This window comes from Scyliorhinus torazame, chromosome 3 (genome assembly GCF_047496885.1).
Source record: "Scyliorhinus torazame isolate Kashiwa2021f chromosome 3, sScyTor2.1, whole genome shotgun sequence".
In the NCBI taxonomy this organism is placed as follows: Eukaryota; Metazoa; Chordata; class Chondrichthyes; order Carcharhiniformes; family Scyliorhinidae; genus Scyliorhinus; species Scyliorhinus torazame.
Window position 1 is genome coordinate 279,340,421 of NC_092709.1, and position 17,684 is coordinate 279,358,104.

At 48.1% G+C, this 17,684-nt stretch overlaps 1 protein-coding gene across 8 annotated transcripts in view; it reads left to right on the forward strand.

Moving 5' to 3' along the window:
* The window catches only part of LOC140409134 (interleukin-11 receptor subunit alpha-like), a 174,872-nt gene that overhangs the window by 52,078 nt on the left and 105,110 nt on the right, over positions 1-17,684 (forward strand). For 7 of the 8 annotated variants that reach the window (XM_072497294.1, XM_072497292.1, XM_072497291.1 and 4 more), the window contains 3 exons: positions 928-1,094; positions 5,529-5,643; positions 14,797-14,963. In XM_072497294.1, coding sequence (XP_072353395.1) covers positions 928-1,094; positions 5,529-5,643; positions 14,797-14,963 — 449 coding nt within the window. Of the gene's footprint in view, positions 1-908; positions 1,095-5,528; positions 5,644-14,796; positions 14,964-17,684 lie in introns of all 8 variants that reach the window. The other variant, XM_072497299.1, reaches the window with a different exon arrangement.

A 17,684-nucleotide genomic window follows, 5' to 3' on the forward strand; every position in this document is an offset into this window, starting at 1 on the left:
AACGCTCCACTCACCACACACTCTCACTCCAGCTAAGAGGATGGCTCAGAGAAGACCTGCCTCACGATTTTGTGAGTCTGAAGTGGACCCATTGCTCGATGCCGCGGAGGAGCATTCTTTTCCCCAGGTTAGGTCGCAGGCTCAAACCCGCCTTCCTGAACAGAGCCTGGGAGGATGTGGCAGAAGCAGTCAGTGCTGCCATCCTCACCAGGGGGAGACTGTTCATGATCTGAGCTAAAAGTTGGGGTCACTGGTGAGGCCTCTGCCCTGCGAGGGGCTGTGAGCCAGGGAGGGTTCCAAAGGCCACTGTGCAGGTGTCAGTGAGCTCTGCTAAATCCCTGCTTCCTCTGTAGTGAGGTTGCGCTCTGAAGAGTGCCAATACCTGGTGGGCCGGTGATTGAGCATGGCCATGCCCTTGATGATACTAATGGGGCATGAGGGTTTCCAAAGGGGCAGCCTGGGTGGGCTCCCATATCACCAGAGGCGCTATGAAAATTTCCAGGACACATTGAGCAGTCAGCAGTGTGAAAGCCAGATGCCTGTAAGTAGTACCAGAGAGGTGCGTTTAAAACACGTAATGCAGCAAAGGTGGGCTGAGCCAGGCCACCCCAATTCCGAGCCATGGACCAGGCAGCCCCCCCCCCCCCCCCCCCCAGCAAGCCCAACGTATTTTGATAGTTTCTGAGGCAAATTTTCTGAGAAGTGCCAGAAGAGCAAAGTTGACTGTTTCAGTACAAGTTAGTATGTGATAACTGTTCTGGACATTTATGAATTGGGAGTGTATTTGCAGTATTCTTACCAAAAGGTGTAAAGATGAAATAAGTTAGAGTGAACTTTCAGGATCCCTAAATCCTGATATGTGAAGATTTATTCATTGTTTTCTCACATGCACTAAATTATTGTTACAGCATGTAACTTTATCAACAGGATTATTCAGTGGAAGGTTAATGGGACCCTTGTGGCCTTAACTAACGATACAAAAATACAACATGGAAATCTTGTGTTGTTGATGGCAGACTTGTCCATGGAAGGAAATTATAGTTGTCACGGCAATACTGGAAGATTGTTGCACTGGATCAAACTAAAACTTGGATGTAAGTCAAATTTATGATATGGTTGATGTCTGTCACAACTGATAACACCTTTAAAAGAATACTGCCATGGATGTTGCAATTCAGTTTGGGCAAACCTAGGCATTTTTAAACTCCAGACATCAACCTTTTTGGGCCTTTCTTGGGAATTATGGTTAAAGCTATTTCAACCAGAATTGAGGTGTTGCATTAAAACTTGTGTATGAGAGTGTTGAATTTAATTTGGCAAATTGATTTCTGCGTAAAGCATCTGAAACTTGGAAAGCTCAGTCTAGTTACCTGTAATGTGTTTCTTTTTAGTGAGATGTACTGAGTTTTACATTGCGTGACGTAAATTGGGAGATGTATCTCAGGATTTCGCCTGAGTCCTGATGCAGACACATGCGCTGTAATTTCCAGGAAGTTTCCAACTCCATCTACAAGTTTGCTGACGATACGACCATAGTGGGCCGGATCTCGAATAATGACGAGTCCAAATACAGGAGGGAGATAGAGAACCTAGTGGAGTGGTGTAGCGACAACAACCTCTCCCTCAATGCCAGCAAAACTAAAGAGCTGGTCATTGACTTCAGGAAGCAAAGTACTGTACACACCCCTGTCAACATCAACGGGGCCGAGGTGGAGATGGTTAGCAGTTTCAAATTCCTAGGGGTGCACATCTCCAAAAATCTGTCCTGGTCCATCCACGTTGACGCTACCATCAAGAAAGCACAACAGCGCCGATACTTCCTCAGGAAACTAAGGAAATTCGGCATGTCCACATTAACCCTTACCAACTTCTACAGATGCACCATAGAAAGCATCCTATCGGGCTGCATCACAGCCTGGTATGGCAACTGCTCGGCCCAGGACTGCAAGAAACTTCAGAGAGTCGTGAACACCGTCCAGTCCATCACACAAACCTGCCTCCCATCCATTGACTCCATCTACACCTCCCACTGCCTGGGGAAAGCGGGCAGCATAATCAAAGATCCCTCCCACCCGGCTTACTCACTCTTCCAACTTCTTCCATCGGGCATGAGATACAGAAGTCTGAGAACACGCACGAACAGACTCTAAAACAGCTTCTTCCCCACTGTCACCAGACTCCTAAATGACCCTCTTATGGATTGACCTCATTCACACTACACCCTGTGTATGCTTCATCCGATGCCAGTGCTTATGTAGTTGCATTGTATATGTTGTGTTGCCCTATTATGTATTTTCTTTTATTCCCTTTTCTTCTCATGTATTTAATGATCTGTTGAGCTGCTCGCAGAAAAATACCTTTCACTGTACCTCGGTACACATGGCAATAAACAAATCCAATCCAATCCAATCCGATTATGCTGGAATCATTTTGTTGTTTCCCTTTATTGGGACAAAGAAGAATTTTCAGACAGAATTCAGCTTATCTGGCTTGCACCATCTAAGACTAATTATTTTAAACGGCCTAAGTTCACTGTTTGATGCAATTCTAAACCAAGTATAGTAGAATAAACCAGCTTGACACTGTGTTCCTTCAATATTGAATTTTTACAATAAATCATAGTCACTGCTTTCCTTTCATAGCACTCAGGTTTCAAATGTGATCCCCCAGTGACCAGGTTTTCTGTTTGGAAGCATTCTCTAAAACTCATTATTCCTTTCCCGTTGTAAAGGGGCTTTGATCTTTTCAATTAGAATTTCAAAGCTGATGGTAGTTTAGGATTCTCCTGGGAAATACTTCCAACATTTTGAGTAAAGTTGGGGGTGGAAGCTGTGCTTATTACAGGAATATGTTTCCAGATGGAGACTTAGTTTCCACCTTAAAAATGCGCATATCTCTGTGTTTCTACCTGTTACTTAGTGTCATTCCATCACCAGTACATTAGAGTCATAGAGAGTCATACAGTTTTTACAGCAGGGAAAGAGGCCATTTGGTTCATGGTGTCCACGCTGGCCATCAAGCTCTTGTCCTATTTTCCAGCACTTGTCCTGTGGTCTTGTATGCTATGGCATTTCAAGTGCTTATCTGAATATCTCTTAAATATTGTGAGGATTCCTGCCTCTACCAATCTTTTAGGGAATGAATTCCAGATTCCCACCACCCTCCTGGATGAAAAGATTTTTCCTCACATCTCCTGTAAACCTCCTGCCCATTAACTATTTATGCCCCTTGGGTTATTGGCCCCTTCACAATGCCCCTCATAATTTTATACACAGATCTGAGACCTGGCTGTTCAATTTCTTGCATCCAGCACATCAAATATAGATATTCCACTGCTAACATAGATGGGAGGGATTGAATGAGGTATTTAAGGAATGACGATAAATTGTCAGAAGTGAATGGTAGTTATAGCTGGAGCTACTTGGTGGCATTAATGAGTATCTGACCTATAGTGGTATTATAGATGTTACATTGCATGTAAATAGTTCAATAGCCAAAGAAATGGGTAGTACGGTAGCATAGTGATTAGCACAGTTGCTTCACAGCTCCAGGGTCCCAGGTTAGATTCCCGGCTTGGGTCACTGTCTGTGCAGAGTCTGCACATTCTCCCTGTGTGTGCGTGGGTTTCCTCCAGGTGCTCCGGTTTCCTCCCACAGTCCAAAGATGTGCGGGTTTGGTAAATTGCCCTTAGTGTCCAAAAAAGGTTAAGTGGGGTTACTGAGTTACAGGGATGGAGTGGAAGTGGGAGCTTGGCTAGGGTGTTCTTTCCAAGGGCCGGTGCAGACTCGATGGGCCGAATAGCCTCCTTCATCACTGTAAATTATATGAAAAATGAATGTACCTTGACTTTGATAAGATACAGATGAGGGAAAAGATGAGTAATTAGTCCAAATATGGAAGGATATATTGACTTGAGGAATTGAAACGTTGCAGATCTTTAATAGATGAAGATTCTGCATAACCTTGAACACTGTCATGTGAGTGTCCCTTTAAGAAAGGTTTAGTCTCATCATGTGACTTGTAGCACATTGGCTGTGGCTGTCAGGAAAGAGGGTTTTTTGTAAGGTTACAGTTTCAGTTTGACTGCTTTGGACTGTAGAAGGAGAAAGAAGTGTTTACTCTGTTTTCATTTTAAAAGCTGTTTCAGTAAAATGTCCATTGGTTGTGGCTAAATCTCTTGGTAACTTTAAAGATATAGTTGTTTCCCGGAAGGAGTTTGAATCTGCTGACTGGATATAGTATGTATATGTGTATATAATGTATATATTAACTACATTCTTAGAATAAACCTTGTTTTGATTAAAGTGTCGAGGAAGTCTGATGAATCACACCTACAGTGAAGGCTCTTGCGCTCATCCTAGACAAATTCAACATAAAGGTTGTAGGTCAAGTGAACTTCATAATACACTTTGGAGTTTCTAAGCCCTGGCCCATAACAACACCAACAAGGCTGCCTACAGATATTTGTCATCTTTGTGGTTCTCCTGTAAACGTCAACATTTTGCAAGTTCTGTCTAATGCTAGGTTCCATTATTTTGTCATAATTCCAAGGGCTCATTTAACAAGGTAATTTTAAGGCATCTACTTTCAGTTCAGGTATTGGAATTAAGGAAATGTGGGTCTGAAACACTCTGCTGCCTAATCTCTACCAATCTCTTGTACCATAAAGAAGTATACAAAGGAGCATCAATGGTTGCAAGTATTCATGTATCAATCTAAGTCATATGTTTGCTCCCAGAGGAGCATATTCATGCTTTGTCATGTGCTCTGTTAGAGGGTATTAGGATCATACAAAGACTCCTCACATGGTGGACTATTTAGCTGTCTAATCAGTATTGTGAAGAACTGGTACTTTTTCCACATTCCAGTCATTGGTGGCCATCTTTGCAATCCTTCATGTGACTGATTACAAAACAGCAGGAACAGAGTCTTGACTCCAGGTCATCTAATAAGAATGTAAAAAATGGGAGCAAGAGTACACCATTTGGCCCGTCGTGCCAGCTCCACCATTCCGTTTGACCATGGCTGATCTTTGACCTCAACTGCACTTTCCATCCCATATCCCATAATCCCCTGAGAGACCAAAAATCTGTTTACCTCCATCTTAAATGCATTCAATGATGGAGCATCCACAACCTCCTGGGATAAAAAAAATTCTAAAAGACTCGCAACCCTTCACATGAAAAGATTTTTCCTTCTCTCCCACCTACTTGACCAATCCCTTATTGTGAAACTGTGCCCTGTGTTCCAGATCCTCAGCCAGGTGAAACACCCTCTCAATGTCAAGAACGGTCAGGACTCTTAGGGTAGAAATTATCAAGATGCTACATTCTGTTAAGTATTTCAAACCTGTTGTACATGGGATTTATACATGCACTCAACAGGTATTTTGTTTTATGTAATTTTGGCAGATCTGTACTGATTAAATTTTAGACAACTACATGTTGAATTCTTAGAAAACAGGAGTTGAACTATTTTCCCAGAATTTTCCAACAGTTACAACAGTTTTATTTCTGTTTCATTAATAGATCCTCCAAGTAAGCCATTGGTACATTGCCAGGCTTCAAATTTTTATAGAATTTCCTGCTCGTGGAAGAAGAATCAAGAGGCAGCTTTTCCCACCAGTTACAGTGCAACATTTCGGTAGGATGTCTTCAGGCATGTAGTATAATTGTGAAATGGTTGCATTCTATGTACCCATTTAAATCACTGCTGGGTAACATTTATGGAATCCCTACCCATCATGTGAGTTCAAGGCGAAGACCCATCGCCATTTTTGGGGGGCAAGTTAGGAAAGCAATAAAATTAAGGTTGGGTTGTGTCATCACTTACGAAGAAGAAGGAAAAAAACTGAGGGAGAAATTGTTCTTTGTCATAACCAGATTTCTGGGAGAAAAAAGTTATTTAGGGAATCGATTCCTGGACACGATCGTCTCCAGATATGTGCAGGTGCTAAGTTGCCCCTTAAAATTTATCTGCAAGCTAGCTCCACATCACGGTACTGGACTGATGAGTTGTATCATGATTCACATAGATGAGGCAGAAGGTCTACTTTCCAGTAAGCCTTTGGCCTCATTTGTGCTTCATGTCGACATCCAGCTTGAGACCAATTTCCCAACTAGTGTGTGTTTGAAATTTGTACTAACATGGAGATTATATAAAAGGTTGGTTTTCTATTATTGGAACTAGGGTTGTATTGTGGATGATTAACCAAGTGTTCCCGGTTTATATAATTCCTCTTATTGTTTGTGGGATTTATTACTAAGACACTGGTGTACATTTTGTGATACTACATAACTATGTATTTGCAGAGGATTAATTTTTTTTTTTTTTAAATGTTAAAATTTTTCCAATAAATTTTTTAATAACATTCCAGAAAGGAAAGAAAATATACAAAAGAGAAATAAAAAGGGCATTACGCCAACACACAAAGCAACTTAATCCTCTAACCATTAAACTATCTAACAAACTAAGAACAAAAATGGGGCAAATGCCCCTTACATAAACAAAAACAAGAACCCCCCCCCCGCCCAGGTTGCTGCTGCTATTGACCTCCACCTAATGTTCCGCGAGGAAGTCTGGGAACGGTTGCCACCGCCTGGAGAACCCCTGCACAGACCCTCGCCAGGCAAACTTCGTCTTCTACAACCTGAGAAACCCCGCCATGTCATTGATCCAAGCCTCCACACTCGGCGGCTTCGGGTCCCTCCACATTAGTAAGATCCTTCTCCGGGCTACCAAAGAGGCAAATGCCAGAACTCCGGCCTCTTTCGGCTCCTGCACTTCCGGCTCATCTGACACCCTAAATATCGCTATCCCCCAACTCGGTTTTACCCGAGTATCCAAGACTCTGGACATAGCCCTTGCGAAGCCCCTCCAAAACCACTCAAGCGCCGGACACGCCCAGAACACATGGGCGTGATTTGCTGGGCTCCCCGAACACCTCACACACCTGTCCTCTACCCCAAAAAACTTACACATCCTCGCCCCTGTCATATGCGCCCTGTGCACCTCTTTAAACTGGATCAGGCTGAGCCTGGCACAAGATGAGGACGAATTAACCCTGCCCAGGGCGTCAGCCCACAGGTCCTCACCCAGTTCCTCCTCCCACTTGCCCTTCAGCTCCTCCACCGAGGCTTCCTCCGCCTCCTGCAGCTCCTGGTAAATCGCCAAGACCTTACCCTGTCCGGCCCACACACCCGAAATCACCCTGTCCTGTATCCTCCGGACAGGCAGCAGAGGAAATTCCCCTACCTGCCTCCTCACAAATGCCCTGACCTGCATATACTTGAAGGCATTTCCCGGGGTAGCCCAAATTTCTCCTCCAGCACCCTCAGACTGGCAAAAGTCCCGTCAATGAATAGGTCCCCCATCCTTTTAATTCCTGCCTGATGCCAACCTAGAAATCCGCCATCCATCCTGCCGCAAACCTATGGTTGTTCCGTTTCGGGGACCAAACCGAGGCCCCCACCTCCCCCCTGTGCCGTCTCCACTGCCCCCAGATCCTCAGTGTCGCCGCCACTGGGCTTGTGGTGTATCGCGTCAGCGGTAGCAGCAACGGTGCTGTCACCAGTGCCCCCAGGCTATACCCACACATGATGCCGCCTGCAGTCTTTTCCACGCCACCCCCTCTCCCTCCATTACCCATTTCCGAATCATTGCCACATTAGCTGCCCAGTAGTAGCTACACAGATTCGGCAGGGCCAGCCCCCTCACCCCCCGACTGCGCTCCAAGAACAGTCTCTTAACCCTCGGGGTCTTACTTGCCCATACCCCATAATGCTCTTGCTCACTCGCTTGAAAAAGGCCTTAGGGATGAGAATAGGCAGGCATTGGAACACGAACAAGAACCTAGGGAGGACCGTCATCTTAACGGACTGCACTCTATCCGCCAGGGAGAGTGGCAACACGTCCCATCTCCTAAAGTCCGGTCTGGTCTACCAACCGCGCCAAGTTGAGCTTGTGCAGGATCCCCCAATTCCTGGCCACCTGGATACCCAAATACTGGAAACTCCTCTCCACCCTCTTGAGCGGCAGCTCCTCCAGCCTCCTCTCCTGACCCCTCGCATGCACCGCAAAGAGCTCGCTTTTCCCAACATTGAGCTTGTATCCTGAGAAATCTCCAAATTCCCTAATGGTCTGCATGACCTCTGCCATCCCCTCCACTGGATCTGCAATATACAAAAGCAGGTCATCTGCATATAACGAGACCCGATGCTCCTCCCATCCCCGGACCAACCCCCTCCAGTTTCTAGACTCCCTTAGTGCCATGGCCAGCTGCTCAATTGCCAGGGCAAACAGCAGGGGGGGGACAGGGGGCACCCCTGTCTCATCCCACAGTACAACCTGAAGTACTCTGACCTCAGCCGATTGGTCGATACACTCGCTACCGGGGCCTAGTATAACAATTTGACCCATCCTATGAACCCCTCCCCGAACCTGCCTAGCACTTCCCACAGGTACTCCCACTCCACCCGATCAAAGGCCTTCTCCGCGTCCATTGCCGCCACCACTTCTGTCCCCCCCCCCCCCCTCTGAGGGCATCATGATCACATTCAGGAGCCTCTGCATGTTTGCATTCAACTGCCTGCCCTTCACAAACCCCGTCTGATCCTCATGTATCACTCCCGGGACACAATCCTCAATCCTAGTAGCCAGGACCTCAGACTGGCAAAAGTCCCGTCAATGAATAGGTCCCCCATCCTTTTAATTCCTGCCCGATGCCAACCTAGAAATCCGCCATCCATCCTGCCCGGTAACAACTTGGCATCCACATTAAGGAGCGGAATCGGCCTATACGAGCCACCCTGCAGTGGGTCCCTGTCCCGCTTGAGGATAAGCGAGATCAGCGCCCGAGACATCGTCGGGGGGAACAATCCCTTCCTCCTTCGCCTCGTTGAAGGTTCTCACCAACAACGTACCCAACAATTCCACAAACTTCCTATAGAATTCGACCGGGAACCCATCCGGCCCCGGGGCCTTGCCGGCCTGCATACTCCCCAACCCCTTAACAAGCTCCTCCATCCCAATCGGGGCCCCCAAACCTTCAACCTGTCCCTCCTCCACCCTCGGAAACCTCAATTGGTCCAGGAACCGCTGCATCCCCCCCCCCTCTCCGGGGGTTCTGACTTGTACAGGTTCCCGTAGAAATCCCTGAAGACCTCATTTATTTTGGCCGGACACCCCCCTCTAGCCCTGATTCCTCCAATTTCCCTCGCCGCCTCCCTCCTATGTAGCTGATGCGCCAACATCCGGCTCGCCTTCTCCCCATACTCGTACGCTGTCCCCTGCACCTTCCTCCACTGGGCCTCGGCTTTCCCCTTAGTCAGCAAATCAAACTCCATTTGGAGGCTCCGGTGCTCCTTCCGCAGCCCCTCTTCAGGGGAATCCGCGTATCTCCTATCCGCCATCAGTGTCTCCCCGACCAATCTCTCCCTTTCCATCCTCTCCCTCTTCTCCCTGTGAGCCCTGATTGAGATTAGTTCTCCCATGACCACCGCCTTCAGCGCTTCCCAAACCGCACTAACCGGTACCTCCCCATTATCATTGGCCTCTATGTATCTTTGAATGCACCCCCGGACCCACCCACAGACCTCCTCATCCGCCAGCAGTCCCATATCCATGCGCCACAGTGGGCGCTGACCCCTCTCCTCCCCCAACTCCAGCTCCACCCAGTGTGGGGCGTGATCCGAAATCGTTATGGCCGAGTACTCCGTCCCCTCCACTCTTGGGATCAACGCCTTACTCACCACGAAGAAATCTATCCGTGAATAGGCCTTGTGCACATGGGAAAAGAAGGAGAACCCTCGCCGCTGGCCTGGCAAACCTCCACGGATCCACTCCCCCCATCTGACCCATAAACCCCCTCAGAACCTTGGCCACAGCTGGCCTCTTGCCCGACCTTGACCTAGATGGATCCAGTGCCGGGTCCAGTACCGTATTGAAGTCCCCCGTGTGTCTCCGCCCCCGCCCCCCCCCCCCCGTGTCCCTGTCCTCCCCCCCCCCCCCCCCCCCCCCGCCCATTATCAGATTCCCCACCTCTAGATCCAGGATCCGGCTCAGCATGCGCTTCATGAACCCTGCATCATCCCAGTTCGGGGCATACACATTCACCAGCACCACCCGGGTCCCCTGCAGTCTAGCACTCACCATCACATATCTGCCCCCATTATCCGCCACAATACTCATCGCCTCGAACGTCACCTGCCTGCTCACCAGTATTGCAACCCCCCTATTCTTTGCATCCAGCCCAGAGTGAAAGACCTGCCCCACCCATCCCTTTTCAGCCTGATCTGATCCGCCACCTTCAGGTGCGTCTCCTGCAACATATCGACGTCTGCCTTCAGTCCTTTTAAGTGCGCGAACACCCGGCCCGGGCGTTCTCTTGACCGGCCCATTCAGGCCTCTCACGTTCCACGTGATCAGCCGGATCGGGGACCACCTGCTCCCCCACCCCCCGTAGCCATCTCCTTTCATAGGCCAGCCACGTGCCCACGCCTCCTGCACTCTCCAACCCTCCAGGCAGGTGCTCGCCACCCCGACTGTTCAGCTCTACTACTCCCAGGTCAGATGTGCAACCTATAGCACTCTTAACTTGGAGTCAATTAATTTTAATTGCTCAACAGTTCGATTTTTTTTTGCCCCCCCCCCCCCATCAATTCTTCAGAATTTTCGGTCATAGGTGAAATTTGTCTGCCTATGATCAGTGTGTTTTGTAGACAAGGGGATGTGTGTATCCTTAATCTGGGAGTGTCAGTATCCTAATTAAATAATTCAACCAATCAGCTTTTGTGAGTTTAAAAATAACCGATTATTTAGTCTCTCACACTTGCCCCAAATTAAACACAACAATGTGCATGTATACATTGTTCTCGCTGGAGTTCAGAAGAATGAGGGGGGATCTCATTCTAACAGGACTAGACAGGGTAGATGCAGGGAAGATGTTCCCAATGGTGGATGTGTCCAGAACCAGGCGTCACAGTCTGAGGATTCAGGGTAAACCATTTCGGACAGAGATGAGAAGACATTTCTTCACACCAAAGAGTGGTGAGCCTGTGGAATTCATTACCACAGGAAGTAGTTGATGCTAATACGTTGGATATATTCAAGAGGCGGCTAGATACAGCACTTGGGGCGAATGGGATCAAAGGCTATGGGGAGAAGGATCAGGCTATTGAGTTGGATGATCAGCCATGATTGTGATAAATGGTGGAGCATGCTCAAAGGGTCAAAAGGCCTCCTCCTGCTCCTATTTTCTATTTATCCATGTACATACACACACATACACAAAGGTTAGATACAGATGAATGTTACAGAATATATTTATCTCAGTTTCTGATTTATGCTCCCACAAGGCAGGCCTATAATTTCATAGATGATTTGATGCATCGATGTTGAAGCGAGGGATTTGCAAATTGAAGGATTCTTGGCAGATTGTAAGATTTCCTATAGTTGAATTTCTAGGAGGTTGGTTCTTTCACGAACTTTGACTGGAACAGTTGACCCTAGATAAAGTCCAGTTTTGTCTGGAGGATCCGTGTCCTTTCACAATTGGATGATATTAGCAAAAGTCATTTACCACTGTGAGCACTGATGCTGTCATCCCATTAATCTGGGATGGATGGATTTGAACCTAGGTCTGAGAAGTTAAAGACCTCTAGCTAACATACTAAACCATTCTTTGTTTGGATCAATAATTTCAAATTCTGCTGTTAGTATTAAAACCACTGAATCCCTACAGTGCAGGAGGAGACTATTTGGCCCATCGAGTCTGCACCGACTCTCTGAACGAGCACCCTACCTGACTCTCCTGCTCTATCTTCGTAACATCATAACCCCACCTAACCTACACATCCCTGGATACTAGGAGGCAATTCTATCATTGCCAATCCACCTAGCCTGCACATCTTTGGACTGTGGGACGAAACCGGAGTACCCGGAGAAAACTCACACAGACAATGGGAGAATGTGCAAATTCCACAGTTACCTAAGGCCGGAATTGAATCCTGGTCCCTGGTGCTGTGAGGCAGCAGTGTTAACCACTGTGCCACCAAGCGGCCCTGATCTTCTGGTCTCTGGATTTTTCGCAGCCCGATTTACAACCCAAGATGTGTGTCAGACTTCTGCACAAACATGAATTATCTCCTCAACCAACAAGTGTAATATGCTCAATCCATAAAGGGCGAAGGTGGGCTTAACTTTGACTTTTCCCTTATCTCAATGAGAATCCCCCAACTTGGTCAAAGGTGACTATCGAAGCTCATGCACACGAACTCTGACTTCAAGCGAAGCTACATGAGAAGGGAAGACACCAAGAAATGTTGAAAAGAGAAAAATTAGTAAAATACCAGCTCATCCGTTCATCCATTTTTGTTTTATACAGTCATTGTGTAACCGTCTGAGCACGATGCCTGTGGGAAGGATCCTAGCATTTTAATTAGGTTTTATAGGAGGTTCTTTAATGTGGGATATAACTTGGGAAGAAATGTTGACATTTTAACGCCAGACATAAAACCAGTACTTTATTTAGAAGTTCAGCACCTCCAGAAACAGTTATATGTAAATTTGCTACATCCTGCTGCACATTTTGAGGACTTGGAAATTAGAATAGTGATTGCTGAAGGGCAGAAGTTATAACAAATCTTTTTTTTAAAAGGAGCACCAAGTTGCCTCTCAGAGTTGCAGTTCAGTAGGTCTGCTGTAGTAGGGAAAACATTGGAGAAAATATTTGAGAAAGCCAGAGAAATTTGGGGCTGGATTCTTGGATTTGACGTCTAACTGCTGATGCCGGCATGGGAACAGTGGTGTTTTACGCCAGACAAAATGGCGCAAAAGCTGCACCGATCCTCCGTCTGGTGGGGGGGCGACCAGGCATGCAGCGTAAATACCCGGCGAAAAGGTCGGAGAATTGCCGGGTCTGTGGCCGCGCATGCGCACGGCGGCGCAATTGCCACACCATGCAACATGGCGCCGGCCTGCAGCGGCCGCTCCGTACAACATGGCGGTGGCCTGCAGTGGCTGCACCGTGCAGCATGGCGCCAGTCGCGTGCGGACCCGGCCTGGCACATTACTGTCCCCTAGTAACCCCCCTCACCACCCTGGACCACCCCCCACAAGTGCCCCGAGGCCCTGCCAAAGCCCCCCCTGCCCGCTGAATGGCTTCACCCCGACTGTGAAATGAAATGAAAATCACTTATTGTCACAAGTAGGCTTCAAATGAAGTTACTGGGGAAAGCCCCTAGTCGCCACATTCCGGCGCCTGTTCGGGGAGGCTGGTACGGGAATTGAACCGTGCTGCTGGCCTGCGTTGGTCTGCTTCCAAAGCCAGCGATTTAGCCCTGTGCTAAAGCGCGCTGGACTCCGTCCGCAAGTTGAAAGAATAGCTGAAAATATACCATACGTGACCCACGCCATCGGGAACTTGGCCCATCGGGGGCGGAGCACCTGGGGAGGGCCTCAGGTGGCGTCCTGAGACCGTCCATGCGGCATGCGGTGCACTCTTCGAGTATGCCGTTTTCGACGGGGCGGAGCATCGCAAAAGCGGCGCCGCCCCCAATTTCGGCACAAACGGGGATTCTCCGATTTTGGCATCGGCGACCGGAGAATCCTGCCCCGTAGTCTAATAAGAGGGAATGAGTGTGGCTGTTTGGGAGACCGATCATGTGTGTTAAATCTGTTGCATTCTGGCAAGGTAACAGGCCTGGTGAATATTTGGAGCTCAGTGAACATTGTGGCATTGAAATTTGGGTACACTGTGCCTGCTTTTCAGATGCTAAATTGCCTAGAGTTTATAATGTAGCTGGCGAGAAGTGCGCACACATTGGGAGTGCATCGCTCACCACTTTTTAATATATTGGCATCTTTCAGTTCAGTATTTATTTGTGTGGGTCTTAAGCCAGGAGAAAATGGTTGTTGAAATTTTTGGAATCCAATTCCAGAGAGAAGTCGTGTAAGGAATTCCTTAAAAGGTGCAGTCCTTATTACTGTACTGTGTAAAGCCCTTTTTGTGAAAGTTATAGGCTACAGGCAGCTTTAATTCTGGTAGCAGATCATAACTGGACACCATCAGATTTGAGTGAATATAGCTCTCTGCTTCATCGGGTGACATCTTGCTTTTTTTTTTTTTTGGAGTAAATTCTTCACACTCCAAAGTTTAGTGCCTCTGCCCTAAGAACAAGCTTGGAGTGTGAACACTATACATGAGCTCATATATACCTGATTATACACTATGGTTCTAGTTCTTAATGAGAGCCGTCGGACTTGGGAATCCGATTTTGTAATTCATTCAAACATAGCTTTATTCTGTTGCAGGTTTTATTTAATTGCAAGAGATGTTGTACGAATTTTATGCACCTATAAAGTTGTAAATGCCAAGGTTCCTTAGACAATACCTTCCAAACCCAGAACCACTACCATCTAGAAGGACAAGGGCAACAGATACCTGGGAAAACCACCACCTGGAAGTTCCCCTCCAAGTCACTCAGCACCCCGACTTGGAAATGTATTGCCGTTCCTTCACTGTCGCTGGGGTAACACCCTGGAACTCCGGCCCTAACAGCACAATGAGTATACCTACACCTGAAGGATTGCAGCAGTTCAAGAAGGCAACTCATCACCACCTTCTGAAGGGCAACTAGGGATGGGCAATAAATGCTGGCCTAACCAGTGACACCCACATCCTGTAAATGAATTAAAAAAAAAAATGATTTGTTGTACGCCTGAGATGCATATATTACGCTGTTAAAATCAAAGCCTGCAGCCTCCACTAGAAAAGAATCAAATTTTCCTTTGTTTCAGCAATCCAAGCAGAAAAGTTTCCAACTGTACCACGGATTTGCTCAGCAATATTTGCCAAATAGACAATCCTGAAATGTTTGCATCCCTGCCATATATTATAAACATCACTGCAATCAACCCTGTTGGCCGCAGAACTACATTGTTAGAAATTGTGACAATGGAGATTGGTAAGTAATGCTTGTCGCCACTCTTACTTTGTTGGCATTTTGGTTGGAATATAAAATGGTTCTTTAAATAGTTTTTAAAAACTGTTAACTGTCCAAAGATTTGCAACATCATTCAATAGTAGTATAATAAGGGGCTGGATTCTTCACCGGCGGGATGCTCCGTTTTGCCGGCAGCCCAGGTGTTTCCCGCGTCGTGGGGTTGCCCCACAATGATCGCCCGGCGTAACGGAGCAACCCGCCAGCGGGATGGCGCGGCGGGGCGGAGAATCCAGTCCAAGAACTTTGTTAGGATTTCAATTGTTTGGTATTAAACTAGCAGCAATGATATAGAGGTAGGGCAGCACGGTAGCATGGTGGTTAGCACAATTGCTTCACAGCTCCAGGGTCCCAGGTTCGATTCCCGGCTTGGGTCACTGTCTGTGCGGAGTCTGCACGTTCTCCCCGTGTGTGCGTGGGTTTCCTCCGGGTGCTCCGGTTTCCTCCCACAGTCCAAAGATGTGCAGGTTAGGTGGATTGGCCATGATAAATTGCCCTTAGTGTCCAAAATTGCCCTTCGTGTTGGGTGGGGTTACTGGGTTATGGGGATAGGGTGGAGGTGTGGACCTTGGGTAGGGTGCTCTTTCCAGGAGCCGGTGCAGACTCGATGGGCCGAATGGCCTCCTTCTGCACTGTAAGTTCTATGTATGTCTATGTAAATAAATTTATCACAACAAAATTTGACTCACTTAAAGCATTTGTAATTAGCGGTACAATCAAAACTGTAATAAAGAATAATTCAATGGGGAAGATGTTCTTGGCTCAAGTGGGCAGAAACAGGGTGGTAGCGTCCATTAAAACCACAGGTTTAAAAACTTACTGCATTGTTCCTTCTTCCAATACGGCAGACAGGTGCTTACTACTGGGTGACCATTTCTGTTAGGAAAGGTGTTCCAGTATTTTGGCATAGAGAAGGAAGGGAAATATTAGGGCGCGATCAAACAGCCTTGACTCAGTGATGTGACAAGGCGGACTTCCGGGTGCGGCTATGCATAGCTAGGTCGCATATTCGGCAGCTCCTGCTTGGAACGGACTTTTGGGCTCTTTTACAGGGCCCCCACGGCATTTGTTTGACATTTCCCGGTGTGGGAAGAAGGCGGCAATATTCCCCCGACAGTGTCCCCCAGGAAGGGTATGTCTCTTGGTTGCCAGACACACGCAGAAACAGTGAAAGATTTGGCTGCAACTACAGGATAAACAGGGCCTCTTCCAGCATGCAGGCGGGGGAAGGGCAAGCTTAAAGCTGCAAGCTGACCTGAGGGCCTGTATCAAAGGTGAATTCTAGCAGCAGAGGGAACAACTGTGAAAAGACCTCATCAAGGCCACTGAAGGGACTTCCGGTTGCGGTGATGCCTAGCTAGCCGCACGCTTCGGCGGCTCCAGCTCCGACGGACCTTCGGGCTCTTTTAAGAGCCCCAACGGGGAATTTTTCGACGACGCAACCCGGTGTGGGGTGTGTGAGAAGGGAGTCCCCCCCCCAACGAAGGAGGAAAAAACCGGCGGCGGCGGCTGCAGCGCGAGGAATCGTCGACCAAAGGGTCAGAAAGAGAGAAGTGCAAGATGGCGGCGGAGAAAGCGCAGGCGACATGGGGGCCTGAGCAGGATGAGATCGCGAGACGGTGCGTGGAGCTGCTGAAGAGGGAGGTGCTGACCCCGTTGCTACAGGCAATTGAGGGGCTCAAGGAGACATTAAAGACCCAGGAGACAGAGCTCCGTGTGGTGGAGCAGAAGGTGACAGATATTGAGGACGAGATCCTGGGCCTGGCGGTTAAGACACAGACGCACGAGGCACTTCATAAAAAGTGTACTGAAAGGATCGAAGCCCTAGAAAATGGAGCGCGAAGGAAGAACCTTCGGATACTGGGTCTCCCTGAGGGTGTGGAAGGAGTGGACTGTGGAGCGTACGCAAGTACGATGCTGAGCTCACTGATGGGTGCTGAGGCCCCTACGGGCCCCTTGGAGGTGGAGTGGGCAAATCGGATTCCGGCGAGAAGACCAAAAGCGGGAGAACCACCCAGGGCGATAATCGTGCGATTTTACCGCCTTAAGGATAGAGAAGAGGTCCTGAGATGGGCTAAAAAGGTGCGGAGTAGCAGATGGGAGAATGCAGTGGTACGGGTATACCAGGATTGGAGTGCGGAGGTGGCGAGAAGGAGGGCGAGCTTCAACCGAGCCAAAGAGGTGTTGCATAAAAGGAAGGTGAAGTTCGGGATGCTGCAGCCGGCAAGACTATGGGTCACGTATCAGGAGAGACACCATTATTTCGAGACGGCGGAGGAAGCATGGACCTTCATCAAAGAAGAGAAATTGGAGCGGAACTGAGGGACTGATGCTGCAGGAAATGTTATTGTTAATGTTACGGTGGAAGTTAATTGAGAAGTAAACAGGGAAGGGGGGAGACATTGGGGAAATGTGGGCGCCGGTGAGGGGGGAAAGACGGGACATAGTTGGAGAATGGGGAAGGGGAGGGGGAGGGGAAAGGGAGCTGCGCCATAAGAGGCGGGTCAGGTAAAGGGATGTTCCCGCACCAGAAAGAATAAGGCGGGAAGACAGGCGCAAGGCGGATGGGAGTTCCCCACATGGGGGGGGTCGAGGAGTGAGCAGGAGTAGCCGGGGTCAGTTGAAGTCAGCTGACTTACGGAAGTAATATGGGGGGAGCAATCAAGCTAGAAAGAGATCTAGCGG